We start from the raw sequence: 17,139 nt of genomic DNA on the forward strand, positions 1-17,139 counted from the left end.
TTGATTCTGTAATTGCTCACGACTCCCCTTTTACTCCTTTTATTGGTCTTAACGTTCAATATAATTTTTACTCTGACTTTTTTAGCTTTTATGTTTTTTTAACGCTACTATTTTATGTCCCTTTTTAATGTCTTTTATGCATTTTTATGACCTTTAAACATAATAATAGTATTATTATATGCATTTTCATTTTTGGTATTTTAATACTTTTAGCATTCACATTTTTAACACCCTCATATATTCTAAGTACTATTAGTTCTTTTAATGTTAATATGCATCATTGCATATGTAACTACCTTCCATTTCCACTTTTATTTACTCATATTCTCTAACATGTATTTTTATGCAGGTCTATGAATGTAATAAAGGATGATGATGATATAAAGACGACGACTAGCTGGGCCAGGCGCAGAGCATCTGTGCCTCTGCCGGCCTTCTTCTCCCCCCCCCCCCACACCCCGCTTCGTCTCTCACACACACCCCACGTGGCGGGCCAGCCACATCATCCTGCTCCCTCTGGCTGCCACCCACCCACTTGCGGGAGAAGCTCGCTTATTCTCCCCACCCCGCACCCAGCGCTTTCTGGCTTGTGGGCTGGCTGGAAGGCTGGCCCGCCACCTCCTCCCGCCCCCCAATTCCTGGCGGCCAGGCTGGCCCGCTGCCTGCTCTCGGTTGCCAGCCCACCGCCGCCTCCTGCTCTCACCAGTTGGCCTGGCCCACCACAGCCATTGTCTCCCTGTTGCTCTCTGCTCTCATGAGAGCTGCCACACATGGGATTATCGAGGGGTACGCCTATGAGAAATAAATATATAGAAGATAGATTGTTTGGTGAGCACTATGGAGAACCACCACCTCCAGTACACAAAAGAAAAAAACCAGCAGACAATTCAACTATTGGTAGAATATGCTCAGTCAAAGTTGCTTGCTTCTTGCATGTATATTAATTTCCCTGCCCCAACCCAAACAAAAGCTCAAAATAATCTCATAATACTATAGAATACTTTCATACCAGCTGTTTATAGTAAGCTTTAAAATGCAATTAATATAGCTTTCTATTTACAGTGCTGTAGCTAAGCTAATCTCTTCTCCTCTAAAACCTTGTGATACAAAAACAGGAAGAAAACAAAAATCCAGCATCAGTTTGGTGTGGAAAACAAACTGCAGTAATATTTTATGGACACAGGAATTGAATTGGATGATGCATGCAACAAAAATGGAGGGACACAATTCTGAGACATGTACTCCTTCTGCCATGCATTAAGTTGTGTTTTTTTCAAATCTCCCCCCACCTTGACAGGTATTAATTTATTTTTTTAAAAGCCACAGCAGCAGATGCGGGTGTGTGTGTGTGTGTGCAGGGGAAGGCTTCCCCTTTTGCCTTCTAAAGGTCACTGCTGTCGGTGGTGGTATGGGGCGGCTGGCTGCAGGGAGGTGGGGGGGCAAGGAGGAAAAAGAGTACCTCCTTTTTCAACCTGTGACAGCCCGCCACTGTGCAGTGTGGCAGGCAGTGAACTCCTTTCACCTACCCTCCTCTCAAGTGAATGTACGGACTCTGCTCTCTGCAGCCAAGCAGAAGGAAAACCAGAAATGGGCTGAAGAGAGCAGAGCCTGTGCAGTCATGTAACGATCAGACAGCCTGTGCTTTCCTGTAAAGAGTAAGCCGGAAGTGTACCCTGTCCTAACTGACAGGCTAGGGATCAGCCACTCAGCACACGGTGGGTGGGACCTAGAGTGCCATGAGGCAGGAAGAGAAGCATGTCTTTAATCATAAGGAGCTAGGTGCAAGGTGAGGGAAGCACGGGCAAAAAGGCTTAGTGAGGAGCAAGGGAATTTTGTTCTCTCATGATCAAAAGCTAGCCTAGAGATTTCTCTCAAGAAGAAGGAGCTGGCTGGAGGGCAGGAGATGTGGCCATGAGGCCACATGAGTGGCCACATCTCAAGATGAGATGTGGCCATGAGTTCCAACGCCGCCTGTTGGAACTTCCGCCGGAGGCCCGGTCTACCTGGCCTCGTCCCGGCGGGTAGACCAAGCCTCCGGTGGAAGTTCCAATAGGCGTCGTATGGCGCGCGCGCCCCAGGCCCCAGTTGGGCCAGAGACTTTGCCGAGAGAGGAGCTCTGTTCGCGGGCTCCTCTTTTTTTGGAAACAATGCGGCAGTAGTTTACTAACTTTTGGCCCTAATCCGCTCGCGGTGGGGGGGCGGCTGGTTTCCAGCGCCCCAATTACGAAGTAGAATACGGCCTCTGGCGGGGGCAAAGAGGCGGGAGGGGTAAGCAAGCCCTCCCGCCCTTAAAGGAAGACCCCCCCCACCCGGACCCGGACCGGCCAGGTCCGAACCGGTCCGGCAGTTCAGAGACCTTTAGAATGGCCTCCAGACCAGTTCGGACACACCCCTACCGGGAATTCCACCCAAATCCGGGGGGAGGGGTTGTTCAAACTCTGTAGTAATTGGGGTGGTGGTGGCAGCAATTAAGCTACTGAAGAAGCAGGAAAGTGTTGGTGAGCAGTCTTTGTGGGTGAAAGCAAGTGAGAATGATTCAGCATTTTTCCTCCCCTCACATGAGCTTGCTCTAAGTCAAAAAGTAAAGTGTGCCACTGAGTCAATCTTGACTCCTGGCGACCACAGAGCCTTGTGGTTGTCTTTGGTAGAATACAGGAGGTGTTTACCATTGCCATCTCTGTGCAGTATGAGATGATGCCTTTCAGCATCTTCCTATATCACTGCTGCCTGATATAGGCATTTCCCATAGTCTGGGAAACATACCCGTGGGGATTTGAACTGGCAACCTCTGGCTTGCTAGTGAAGTCATTTCCAACTGCGCCATTAGGTGGCTGCTCTAAGACAAAGGCTGGATTAAATCCACTACAAGTCATTTGAAAGGAGAGGAGGTGGAAGGAGCTCGCTACCATCCCACCACACTGCACAGTGGGCTTTCACAAGTTAAAGGAGGCAAAGCCCGCTGTGCCTGGCTGGGAGGGGGAGGGAGGTAGGAGGCAGGGTGCCGGGCAGTTGGGCGGTGGTGGCAGGCACAGCAGAGACTGTATGGCCGCCAGAAACTGCTGCATGGTGGCCTGGGGGTTTGTGCGAGTGCACACAACATAGCTCTATGTTATTTTGAATACTTAGGGAACATAGCTCTACAGTATTTTGCTATTGTAAGCTTATTTAAATAATTAGCACATTTCATATCCAAAAGTTGGTTACCCACTATTAATCTCCTTGATATAGAACCTCTATCAAAGTTTGCCATTATCAGCCTATCTCTGGAGGCAGGAATACTACTTGACTACACATGCGTCACACCTGTGAAGCCTAAAATGATGGAAATTTTACCCACATCTTTGCTACCCTCTAACTCTGCTTACTTGGATACCAGAGCATGACCACCCCATGGCTCTCACACTAGTGTACAGAAGAACCTCGTTAATCACGGGCTCCATATCTGCAGTCAGGGAACTGGCACCCAACCTCAGCATATGTGAAAAGAATTGGCAACGAAGGGGTTAATTTTTGCTTCTCTGCGGATTGGGGTGGCCATTCCTGGCTGCCCTTGAGATCAGGAGCATTGGAAGCATTGCTGTGCTGCTGAGAACCTGCGGATCACAGCAGGCCATTTTGCCCTGCATCATTACGGCCACTTCCCCCTATTTTGGAACATTTTTCCAACCTCTGTGAACCGAACCCCTGTGATCCCATTGTCCCCGTATTTGTGGTTTCCATATCCGCGGTAGCAGCAGAGAATGGAACCGCCACAAATACAGAGGTTCTCCTGTACACAGAATCAAATGGCACCCAAGAATACACAAATTGGCCATCCCTCCCTAGTGATTATGAAGTACCTAAGAGAAGGTTAAGACATTAAGTAACCCATGGGTAAGACAAAAATGTACTTTAACAGAATATAGAAAAGTGTTTTTGGAAGTACAACACACTAGTATTAAAAGTCATCAAGAGAAAGCAAAAGGTGCAAGCTATCATGCAGCAAACAACGAACATATGATGATGAAGAACGCTTATTTGTGTTGATGAGTTCTGCACATGAGCATAAGAACTTCTCTCACCTTTATTCCCTCTTCATGCCTATGATCTTTATTGATAATGATCAGAAAGGCAATTTAACAGCAAGACTGCATGTTCTGTAGTATTATAGGTCAAGCTCTTATTTTGATATATTAAATGAGCTATTTTCAAATCTGACCATATGTTGAATGCTGAACACTTGAAAATAATATTTCGAACGGCCTCTTAAAAGACTATGTACATGAAAGAACCACAAAAGCACAAGTGAAAGATGTAAATTAAGACTTCTGGAAGCTATCTGAATAATTTTTAAATAGGGTAATTTTGGGCAGAAAGGCCCCATTGGTGTAAAAGCCACCATAAGGTATTCTCTCGAATACCTCCTGGTTCAGGGCCCACTCCGCCGCATCTACTTGTCTTCTGCTGAGCCAATCCGCCCTGTGGTTTGAGGTGCCGCTGAGGTGCTCTGCTGTTATGGAAAGAATGTTCCTTTCTGCCCATGTGAAGAGTTTTGCTGACTCCCTCATCAGCTGTCTGGAACTCGTTCCCCCTTGGTTGTTATGTGCCTCTGCCGTCGTGTTGTCCGTGCGAATGTGCACATGTTGGTGAATGATGTGTCGTCGGAAATGGATCAGCGCTAGCCGTATTGCTCTGAGTTTCAGCAGATTGATCGAACTTTTGGTTTCTCGTGGGTGCCACCTTCATTGCACAAACCGGTGTCCTAAGTGTGCTCCCCATCCTTCCAGACTTGCATCTGTTGTTATTGTGACTCTGCTGGGGATGTTGAGTGGCCAGCCTTTGGCCAGGGCCTTGGATCTCCACCAGTCCAGTGACACCCGAACTGTAAGTGGGATCAGGATGTGCATTTGAGATCGAGTTGCAATGCTGTCCTGGTACGGGTGCAGTAACCACTGTAGGCTGCGGGAATGCCACCTGGCCCAGGGGGTGCATTCTATGCAAGCTATCATGGACCCCAGTGTCGCCGCCAGTGTCATGAGCTGGCAGGAGTGTGCTTCCAGTATTGAAGAGATGAACCGATATATCTTCATTCTCCTTTCTGAGTCTAGGTAGATGTAACCCTTGGACGTGTCGAAGATCGCCTCCAGATGTCTGAGTCTTTGGGTAGGTAACAGGTGGCTCTTTTTCTGGTTTACCACGAAGCCGTGTGTGGCTAGGAGTTCCAACGTCTTCCTGACATCCTCCTTGGCCCTCGGTAGCGAGTGCAAGCATATGAGGAGATCGTCCAGGTATGGGTGTACGCGTACTCCCTTGGCCCTGATGTGTGCAATCAGGGCCACCATGATCTTCGTGAACACTCTGGGTGCTGAGGACAGGCCGAAGGGCATTGCCCTGCATTGGTATTCCTGGCTGTCGAAGGTGAATCTGAGGGTCGGTGTTGTGGGTGAATCGGGATGCGGAGGTAAGCTTCTGACAGATCCACTGAGGCTAAGAACTCGCCCTCCCATACTACTTGCTTGATTGTTCTGAGGGGCTCCATCCTGAACGTGCGTTTTCTGATGTAGTGGTTCAGTGGTTTCAGATTCAGGACCGCCCGCCAAGATCTGTCCTTCTTGGGGACCCAAGAAGAGAATTGAGTATACACCGCGCCCAGCATCGGTCTTCGGCACTTGCTCTAATGCTCTGATCCTGCTGAGATTATGTATGGCCTCTGTCATTAGGATCTTCTTCTTTATGTTTCTGGGCACGGGTGTTACTCGGAGGCTGTTGGGGGGTCGGGATGAGAACTCCAGAGTGAGGCCCTGTGAGACCGTCCGGAGGACCCACTGGTCGGAGGTGGCAGAGGCCCAGGCTTTCTTGAACCCCTGAAGCCTGCCTCCGACCGGCACCCCGTCATTGCTTGCGCTGGTGGAAAGGGGGGGCAATATTGCTTGTTGAAGGTTTGTCTGGGACCTCCCGTCTGTCGTTGCTGCCACTGGGGGCGCCCCGCTGGACGATGGTTGTACTGCCGGGAGTCACGAAAGGAACTACCCGAGGAGTAGCTTGTTTGTCTGAGGGCGGGGCGGGAAAACCTCATGTGTGTTCCCGCTCTAAATGGTCTCAGGCCCTCCATTCTGGAGGAGAGCATCACCTTTTTCTTGTCCTTGGAGTCTACAAGCACGGGCTCCAGTGCGTCCCTGAAGAGCTTTGTCCCTTTGAAGGGGGTTGAAGCTAGATTAAGCTTGGACTTAGAGTCCACTTTCCAATGTTTCAGCCATAGGCAGCGCCTGACTGCCACTGAGGGGGAGCGGCAGCGCCTCCGCCTTCTAGCCGTGGGCGCCCTAGGGATAAAACATCCTCTTTCCCCTTAGGGGATAGGGCCCCTGTATATGACCGAGTCTGGGGAGGGTGTTAAATCACTCCGATTTCCCGCCCCCAAGGGAGGTGGGGGAATCCCCTCCTCCCTAGCCAAGGCAGGGAAAAGGCTCTTAATTTCCCTGGCAATGAAACTTTTCAACCATGTGGCCCCCTCCTCCGAAATGGGTGGCTCTGTATCTCCCAAACCAAGCGGGGGTCTACTCACGTGTAAGGGGGGTTGAGCGGTTTGTCCGTCCTGAGCTCCGGCACCCTGTTGCTCCTCTGCAATGGTCGCGGGCGGTGGTAAGGCGCCCGTCGCTGACTCGGCTCTGTTCCCCGTTACTTCCGTTCCCTGGTGGGCTAGCAGCCTCGGGGACGGTATCCTTCTTGGTTGACGCTGCTGGCAAACTGCCTGCAGAAGCAGGCGTTCGCTCAGCCGGGCTACCGGAGGCTTGGGAGGTTTTCGGCGGCTTCCGGCAGCTTCACCGCTCCTTCTTTTTAGCTTTCTTTGCCTTCTTCCTCATTGCAGCTATGGCCCCCGTAGAAAGGGTGGCTCTTTGGGGGCTACTCTGCTGCCCAGCTGCAGTATCTGCCCCCGTTCCTAGGGTGGCGACCGGAGTCATAGCCTCCCCCTCGGACAAAGAAGCCATGATGGCTTCTGCGGCGTGAGCGCGCTCCATTGGCGGGAAAACTCAAAAAGGTTTGTTAAGTGAAGAGATTTGAGCTCTGAGAGCAGGCTGAGAAAAAGTAGAAAGTATAGTACCAGGAAGGAGTGGAAATACAGGCAGAAAAAACAGGTAGAAATAACGAAGCGGAGTTGGAAGGTCTCGAGAGCTCTCTCTCTGCTGCCAATCCTGAAGCGACAGGAAAAGGAACTGGGGATAAGCACTCAGACTAGCCTTCAGGAAAACTCTGCTGTGATAATTTCCTGTCGATCCCGATAGCGTAATGGAATTACCCTATGTTAAGGATGGGCTCCGATTACGGTGGAAAAATGGCAGAAACGCCACATCGGCGTAAATGCTGTACTTAGGGGGGGACATCATGCATTGGGGGGGGGGTTGTGTTGAACACAAAGATTTACTACCGTTTGTTCCTGAATTCTAGCGTAAACACAGCAGACAGCAATAAACTTTAAATAACGTATCCTTTTTACCCAAAATTACAGTAGTCACAATCTTGTATTTTAGACTGTTACCTGAAAGGAACACAGCTAAATGCTCATGAGGTCTCAATAAGGATATACTTCAGCAAACTCAGAAAACTGGATACTAATCCAACAGGAAGTTTCAAAGTACAACTTCAAAAAACAGCTATCGTTTTTTGAAAAATTATATGAAAATGCTTATGTACAAAAGTCATGAAAACCACTACTAAAGTTGTAAGAGAACATCTGCCAACATCCAGACTAACCTACTGCTGACATCCAGACTAACCTACTGCTGACAGGCCAGGACTTTCCACTGTATGAAGGTGGAGTTGAGATTTCTGGCAAACCCCTCCTTACCTCTGCAGCTGCCTTTGCCTTCCAGAACTATGTTCCTGAGCATATCCCCACTCCCCACCCTCTCACCTCCAAGCCTCAGGCTGTTTCAGGAACCATAGGCTGATGCAAAGGGAAGGGAGTACTGCCAAACATCACGGCAACCCCCCAAATGACAAAAAATCCTAGCATGTCAGCACAAGGTTACAATGGACCATAATCTATAAAATTAAAGTAGGGAGCAAGCATGTCTGAGTTTAAACAAACAGCAGTCAGGAAAATGTTTTCCCAAATTAATCCATTCTATCGAGGTTGAGGGTGCCTTTTCAGTGATAGCACCCCATCGATGGAAAAGCCCCCGCCCCCACCCATGAGGCTTGCCTGACATCACTTTTTCTTTTATATGCCAGGTATCAGGCTTTTTAAAATAAGTTTTAAAATGCTTTGTACTATATTTTGTATTGTAATTTGTTTGTTGTGTGTTTTAATTGGATGGTTTTTATTGTGAGGTGCCCAGAAACAACGAGTTATAGAGGGGCTAACAAATCTTTTTATTACTACTACAGCTAAAAAATATTTCCAATTATCTACTTTGAGTAAAATCACTATTCACTGCACTTATAGGGCTTGCATGCATTTTTCTCAAAGCTGAAATTTCCACAAGTTATGACTTTTTTTAACAATAAAGTATGTTCTAATTTACACATTTATATCTCACCTCTCCTATGCTAAAGGCTGCATATGATGTTAAATACATTAAGATACAAGATCTGAGCATTGCACATTATAAGAAAACTGCACCACTTATAGCTTCTACATTTCTAATTCATATCAAACATTTAACAATAAGTGTTAAACAAATGGAGTGTGTGCTTGATACCTGCATCCCTTAAAAATCTACCCCTAGTTAACCAACAGAAATAATACTCCTACTGAACAATGCTAAAAGCTAGGCCTGATTAATCCCTTGATGAAAAGGATTCAATTTTTGACAAGAAGGGCATGCTAGAGGCATTTTCAATGCCTGTGTCCCATGTCCTTGTCAGAACTTGGCAAAAGGTTGAAGTATTCAGCACTGATCTCAGCTGATCCAAAAGAACTTGATGGGACATAATCAGGGATCAAGAAATGTTGGTTCAATTCACTAGCCAAAATATTTTACTCATCAGATGGTTCCTCAAGCCATGTTGGTACATTACTCATCAGGACTTTTTTCATGCATCAGGCATCATTTTCCACTCATCACAGACTAGTGGATTTACTGAGCCTAGGACATAATACCTGGCAGACAGAAAAGCAACCAGCAAAGACAGCCTAGTACTGAAGTTAAAGGCAGAAAAACAACAGCCACAGGTCCAAATCAGAAAGAGACCCCACTTTCTCACCAGGAACAGTGGTCCTTTTCGGATTTTTTCCATCTCTGTGTAGAATGAGTTTTGTTCTGGGCGGCAGTATCAAGGCAGTGTGTGCACACATGCATTCAGAGGGGGACCTTCCTAATTCAACCTTAAGGGGATCTAAAATTAACTGAGAGGGCATCAGAAAACTTGTGAGCACACAAATGCCTTAGAGGAAACAGTGACCAGGAATTGCTCACAAACATTCCAAGCCACTCAGCAGCTTCAAAGACAGCTACAATATTGGATGCAGGAGAACTCCAAGACTACAGGGAAGCCAAATCCTATTAATGACATGGTTGAATTCTACGAATCCATCACAGGACCTGCTGACTACCCAAAAGCAGTCTCAACTACCCTTATCACAGAAAATATGTTCCAAATTTAATGACATTAGAAACTGTCAAACTATCATGCAGAATAATGCTTTAGCCAACTAAGCACAAGTTAGTATATATTTCAACGCCCACCCTAAACAATTTCATGAAGAGATTTTCGTTCTGTACATTTATTAGGAAAATTTATCCTGGCCAGCAGGACAATGAAACTACACAACAGCAAATTAATGACACCTTGCTTCATAAGAACAGCCCTGCTGGATCAGGCCCAAGGCCCACCTAGTCCAGCATCCTGTTTTGCACAGTGGCCCACCAGTGGCCATTCACATCCTATAGCAAGTATCCAAGGAGCTGCTGCTACTACAATTAAAGTGTATTTGACACAAATCTCATATTGTGCCACTAGCTACATAAGCTCTATAAAGTAATTTCTGGGATGGCTGTTGACTCTGCTCCAATTGCTTCACATTATGCCCCGCAGCATTTCCTCCACTAAGATGGACAACCATTATTGTCCATACAAAGCACAGTGATAATGGCAATTCTTCTGTCATCAGAAAACTGTTAAAGTTAAGGAATCTGGAGTGTCTTGCAATCAGCTTTCACAGTTGCAATTCAGGCTTATGTAATCACCTGAAGTTTTCCACAGAGAACCAGGTGAGTGCTTAATTACAAGCCTAGATTATTTTGTTCCTAGTTATCAACCAAACATGAATGATCATCTTATGTTCCTCTCCAACACAAAACTTCTGCAAGAAGCAGACATCTCAGAAAAACCATGACGACAGCAATACATTGCTGACATTTTATAATTTGTGTTTGTTTGGTAACTACAGCTTATCAAAATGATACTTTCAAAATGCCTTTCTTATACCAAATAGGAGCCACAGGCGCCATACCAAAAAGCACCCCTCCATCAACTATTTGCTACAAACAGGATCACAGAGGAGGAGAAAATTATCCTTCTTCCCAATGCACCATGGTCCCAATTCAGATTAGGGCTCTACTTGACTCCTACAAAGACGCTATGAAGAAGAGACACACTAATCAGGTACAGTGTCTCAAACGGGGCCAGAAGTTCTGGCCCGGCCCCATCACTCACCTCCTCAGCCTGCCACTCGCGCTTACAGCAGCGTTCAACTGAAGAGGCAAATGCCACTTCTGAGATGGCGGGCGCTTCTGTGATCAAGCGGTTGGGATGTCTTTTGTAGCAGTAAATGGACCTTTGGCCTGATGCAGCAGGCCCATATGTTCTTATGCATCATGGTAGAGAAAAATAAATTTAGCACACATTTAGCACAACCTGGATAGAAATCTGAATTTTGTAAAGATATTGCAGTCTGTTTTAATCTAACAGATTACAGTTTGATGAAAAACTAATTAGATGCTGCTTTTCTACATGAAAGAATGAACCAGGGCAAGAATGTTACATATAAGATGATTTATTATTGGGCACATTTAACTATTACTGCAACATTCACATCTATTCTCCATCTCATGGAAAACTCTTCTTTCCTTGCTTCCTGGAAGCTCTGCACGGCCTTGCAGGAAGTTATCTTACTTAGCATCCTTGCATGTGTATATTGAGCCAAAACAAAACCCTTGGATTTTCAAATTGCTCTTTCTCTAAACAGGTACAGGCAAACCACGCCGTCCATGGCCCCAACATCCACAGTTCTGCGTATCCACGGTCAGGCAATTGACACCCGACCTCAGTATATGCAGGGAAAGGGGGGTCAAATTTCATGTATTTGCCGTTTCATGGTGACCAGAAATGACCTCCAAGATCACTTCCGGCCACCATTTTGAGGCGGAGAGCCATTTTGTGGCTTGGGGGTGTGTGTGGATGTGGAGTTACCACAATTTCCCCCCCAGAAACATGATTGAATTGTGGCATCTGGGGACCACTGCTAGACAGCTGAAGACCTGCAGAGCACGGTATGACACTTTATTGCAATTATTTTAGCTGTTAGCCTTTTCTTGCCCTGCAAGAACCTAAACCCCCCTTCCCCAACTGCCAAAGACTTAATGCCTTGTATCCACGGAATTCAGCAGAAACGGAACTCCCATGAATAATGAGGTCCACCGGTATAAACTATATAATGCAAAAGGACATATGGGCTGATGCATAAGAAGAGATTTTGGATTATGCTACTGGATAATATAAAGGTTCTACTTGTACTATCCCATAGCATATAATTGTATATATAATATAAGGGTTCTACAACCTATTGTAGCTTGATCTTTTCTAGCAATTAGTATGCATACTTGTACAGAATATACACAAATTGACTTAAATGAGACTTGTCACCTGTTTTCTTGATGACTAAAGCAAAGTCCCTCCAACAGTATATGCAACCTTGAAATTACAACATGCATACAGCACCTCTATCCTATAATGGTGTTTAGGAAAAAAGTGCTACAAACTGTGGGTCGATGAAACTGTATATTAGAGAAAGACAATGAAGCTGAGAAATTGCACCTTGCCAGCAAGTGAATTCATGGTTAAGGAGTGATTAAAACTATGAAGTTGCCTACTGAAGTTGTCTACAAAACAAGTATAAATGGTTCTTTACTCTTCCCCATGACACCATACGTTATCTTTTGAGATCTTATTGGTATACCCACCAACTTCAAAAGCTAAGAACAGAGTTGATAGGCCCAGAGTCCGTAAGAAAAGTCACTTGCCTCTTTCCTTAATAATGAATCTACTAATGTAAGACTATGTAAAAGCCTTCAGAAAACATGAAACTGTCTAGGAAATGGCACCTTTTCTTATCTTTGAAGTTAACAATAATCCTTATTATTATTACATTTATATCCCGCTCTTCCTCCAAGGAGCCCAGAGCGGTGTACTACATACTTAAGTTTCTCTTTCACAACAACCCTGTGAAGTAGGTTAGGCTGAGAGAGAAGTGACTGGCCCAGAGTCACCCAGCTAGTATCATGGCTGAATGGGGATTTATGGGGGAACACTTGAAAATTGACACAGTCACAAAAGCCAGGCATATTTTAGTCTACAACCAACACAAAGGAGCATCTAATCAAATGAATTATCCTGTTTTGAGAGAGAGAGCGCGTATGAACGGACATGAACTGTCCTACTGGCTGGTTTACTGTTTAAGATGCAGATAAAATAAGCTTAGAAGGTATCTCTATTTTAACGGTTTTAACATGCCCCTGAACAGCTGCAGCAGAACACCACCACACCACCCTACCTCACAATTTTTGAACACTGCTCCCACCATTTGTTCTTTTCCCTCACAGCTGTCACTAGGGAGACAGGACTCAGGAAGAGAGGGCACAGTCAAAACAGCATGGCCCAGGAGAAAGCCCCACCCCCCTGAACAACTGACATTTTTGTTCTCATAAAGCCACTCCCAGGGCATGGGGCATTTCCCAGAAGCCAACCCACCGGTGGGGGTCGCTGTCAAAGGGCCACAAGAGTTACCACAAGAGTGCCCTACCACTTCCACTGTTAAGAGGAAAGAAGAGGGATGTATTCATACCCCTTAAGAAAATTCAAGCTTTAGAGAAACAAACACATTCTTACAGTGTTTTATCAATGCTCTAAACTGCTTTGGGGCCTACAAACAAAAGGCAGTATATAAATGCAACACATGTTTGGGGACAAAAATATGGTACCAAATTAGAACACATGTTGTGTTTTAGGAAAACGCATTTCAATATACAAACTGATAAGTTTATTTGTTCCTTTCTCTCTCTCTCTCCCTCTCTCAGTACAACCCACAATTTTACAGGAATGAATTGCAATATCTTCTCTCAACCCAACTTCTTGCTTACATTTTTTAGAATTTTAGACAAATATCAGTATCCAAAATGAGAGAACACCTATTCTTGAAAGGCATTAAAGCATTTTAGGCTTTTAGTGATTAAGTTTCGAATGGAATTTTATACAACCACCCTCCTTCAAGTTGTTGGACTCAGGTGCCCTTCAACAAGATGCGCGGCAGCTGTGAAAAAGGCCAATTCCATGCTGGAAATCATTAGGAAGGGGATTGAAAATATGATGCTAATATCATAATGCCCTTATACAGATCTATGGTGTGACCATAAATTTTTGTTAGCCACCCCATAACAAGTTGTTCTCTGGGTGGCTCACAACACAACATTAAAACATCCAACATACACACATCACCCCCCCACCCCGCAAAAGAATACAAAATACATTACAACATAATTTTAAAAATTTTTATAAGTGAACAGAAAGGTCTTTACCTGCCTGGCATCTCAAAGAACCAAGTTATAGTGACGGGGTGCAACGACCAAAAAGGCCCCCTCACCTCGTTTGGCAGGGGCACTCCGAAAAAGATCTTAAGGTCCGAGTCAGTACATATAGGGCAAGGCGCTAGGGATGTGCTTGAAATGTGATTCAGCGTCTGAATCGTGAGCACATCTCTTTAAAACCAAGGTCTTACACAGCCCCTTTAACATGGAGGAAAGCAGGTCCATACCTGCTTCTGCTCCATTTGCCAGTCCTACACCGTAATACTGTAATGGCGGCATTCCCTATGCCGGCACACACAGGGCCTGCTCTCCTCCGTGTTAAAGGCTCTGTGTAAGCCCTCAGTTTTAAAGGGATGTGCCCACAATTCAGATGCCGAATCACATTTAGAGCACATCCCTACAAAGCATTTTCTCAGGTAATCCAGTCCCAAGCCATTTAGGACCTTAAAGGTTAGAACCAGCACTTTGAATTGGGCCCAGAAACAGTCTGGAAACCAGTGCAGCTGACGAAGCAACGACGTAATGTAATCAAAACATTGAGTCCCAATTAATAATCTTGCAGCCCTATTTTGTACCAACTGCAGTTTCCATACCATTTTCAAAGGCAGACCCATGTACAATGCATTGCAGTAGTCTAAGCGAGAGGTTACTAGAGAATGAATAACTGTGGCCAAGCTATCTCTATCCAAGTAAGGTTGCAGCTGGCGTATCAGACGATGCTGATAAAAGGAGCATTTGATTAAAAAGGACATTTGTACACCAAAAAGGACATTGTAGAACTGGTGAAGATGCAGAAGAGGGCAATCAAGATGCTCAGGGGCCTAGAGCACCTTCCTTAAGTGGTAAGGCTACAAAAGCAAGGCTTTTTCATTTAAAAAAAGGTGACTAAGGGGAGACATGATAGAGATCTATATAATTATACATGGTATGGAGAGAGTGAATAGAGGGAATTTTTTCTCCCACTTGCATAACACTAGTTTCATCCCATGAAACTGATTGCCAAGAAATTTAGGACTGACAAAAAGAAGTCTTTCCCCCCACAATGCATAATTAACCTATGGAATTCACTGCCACAAGATGTGGCGACAACCACCAGTCTGGATGGCTTTAAGAAGGGCTTAGATAAATTCTTGGGGGACAAGTCTATCAATGGCTACTAGTCTGAGGGCTATAGGCCACCTCGAGCCTCAGAGGCAAGATATACCAGTTGCAGGGAAGCAACAACAGGAGAGAGGGCATCCCCTCAGCTCTTGCCTCTGGGCTTCCCATCTGGTGGGCCACTGTGTGAACCACACGATGCTCAACTAGATGTAGTGATAAAGAGAAGACTACCAGCATCAGAGAGACAAACAATGGCAAGAAATCTGTTAGAAACACAGATAAACTTGATGTAGAAGTAAAAGAGGAGCTACTGAAGAGATGCCTCTCCCAGGCACCAATGGTGACAATATCCCATGCCTAACTCCAAATCTCAAAGTGTATCAAACATAAGATATGAAGCCTCTCTCCCCATTTCATTAAAAGCATTTTGACCAACCAAGCTGCAGATTATTATATTCATGCTTTCCAACCATCTTTTTGTACAAAGAGATCAATATAGCTGCCACTACCTGCAGTGGTAGACCCACCACTGGCCTACATCTTATTGCCTCAAGAAACAGGCACCCTTCATATAATGTTTTCGGTACTCCTCTGCCAGTCTACTTGTGTGAAGAGGGTTTGGCGCTGGGGTAGCCAGTGCATGATGGTGCATACACACACCCTGTTCTTCTAGCTCACAAGCTCTCCAAACTCGCAGCATACCCCGCTGCAGATTACACGCCGATGCTTCAGGTCCTCCTCCGATTCAACCAGTACAGGAAAACACTGCCCCCCCCCCACAGGTAACACTGAGCTGAAGTAAGCAAGCCGTTCAGTCCCGAGGCACCTACCTCTCGCACACTCGGCCATCGCGCGCCATGCACCCAGAGCGCGCGCACGCGCTGCGGCCCGCGCACGCACGCACACACACACACCCCTTCCTCAGGCAAAAGGAATAATGCACAGTCATGGCAAAGCCCATTCCAAGGCCCTGCAGGAAGCCACCCAGCCCCTCTGCCGGCCCTCCAGCCACGTTTCTTCCAGCTCCCTCTTTGCAGACTATGAACACCCCTCGCGCGCTGAACAGGCGGGACGGACCGAAGTCTTACCCAAGTCGCTTCCTACCGAGGGGGGGAGAAGGGAGAGGCGCCTCCCCCTCCCTCCCTCCCTCCCCCCCCCCTGCAACCAGAGCTCCAAGGCCGGGCGCGCGCAAAAAGGCAAGCAAGCAACCGCAGCCTCTCCAGCCAGGCCGACTCTCGGAAGGCTTGCTTCCCCCCCCCAACCCCCCGCTTTCTGCTTCTTGCCACCCAGCCCCAGCAACTTCGTCCCCCCTCCGTTGCCCCCACTGCAGCTGCCCCCACGACACGCAAGGCCCTACTCTCCCCCCCCCACTTGAAGCTCCTGCTCCCCGTGGCCTCAGTATCCCTACCAGCCCTCCGTGCCGCGCTCCCACCCGTCCCCCAGCGGTTGCCCCCTCCGCCCCAATCCCAGGCCCAGCCCTTTGGCCCTCCTCCCCCTCCTCCGGCCGCACCGTCTCCTCGCCGTCGATGTCTATCTTGAAGGTTTGCTGCTGCAGCGTCTTCAGAGTAATCTGCATGGCGGCTGCTCGGCTTGGGGCCCCGGCAAGGCCGACCCTGCAGGCTGCCTCCGGGAGGGCGATGGGCGGCGGCGGCTCCCCCTGGGTCCTCCACTCGCTGCTTCGGCCTAGTTTGGCTGGTGGATCTGGTGGGAGAAAGCAGGGGGGGGAGAAGGGAGGGAGGAGTTCAAGGGGCGGAGTCAGGAGGGAGCAAAATGTTCTCGCGCGTTGACAGGGTTGTCGCGCTGGCTGCGCGCGCGGTTCACGGACCCGCCATGATGAGGAGGCCTCGTGACTGCCCGCCACAGCCCCTCCCTCTGCCAAGAGTGGGGGGAGGGGAACATGGCGGAAGAGCGTGACGTGCGCAGGCGGGAAAGGAGGATTTCCGCCCTCCTTTAACGTCCTGAAATGCGGAAGGAGATCTGCGCGATGCGTGTGGGGCGCTAGGAGATGATTCTTCAAGGGGAGGGAGAAGCTGGAAGGCGGGAAAAGGGGAGGGGGGGTGAAAGGAATGAAGGAGGCTGGAAAAGCAGAGGCGGGATAGGGTCACAGAGACGGCGGCATTCAGCCCTAAGTGCCTGTGACCTTTTCCAGGGCGCCAAAATGAAAGTTTTCTTTCAATCAGATCTTTTTGAACCATTTTTTTTTAAAAAAGGCACAGTAAAGCCTTATTTTATTTTGATTCCATCGATTTTGAAAGTA

The 17,139-nt window shown here is 47.1% G+C and overlaps 1 protein-coding gene across 4 annotated transcripts in view; it reads right to left on the minus strand.

The window, feature by feature from the left end:
* Nucleotides 1–16,754, minus strand: part of RAD23B (RAD23 homolog B, nucleotide excision repair protein) — a 48,046-nt gene extending 31,292 nt beyond the window's left edge. Inside the window, exon 1 of one of the 4 annotated variants that reach the window (XM_053297372.1) lies at nucleotides 16,393–16,754. In XM_053297372.1, the coding sequence (XP_053153347.1) occupies nucleotides 16,393–16,458 (66 nt within the window). In that variant the 5' untranslated portion in view covers nucleotides 16,459–16,754. Of the gene's footprint in view, nucleotides 1–15,712; nucleotides 15,868–16,392 lie in introns of those variants that run through there. The other 3 variants (XM_053297371.1, XM_053297373.1, XM_053297374.1) reach the window with 3 other exon arrangements.
* Nucleotides 16,755–17,139: the final 385 nt, after the last annotated feature.

This window comes from Hemicordylus capensis, chromosome 2 (genome assembly GCF_027244095.1).
Source record: "Hemicordylus capensis ecotype Gifberg chromosome 2, rHemCap1.1.pri, whole genome shotgun sequence".
Lineage (NCBI taxonomy): Eukaryota > Metazoa > Chordata > Lepidosauria > Squamata > Cordylidae > Hemicordylus > Hemicordylus capensis.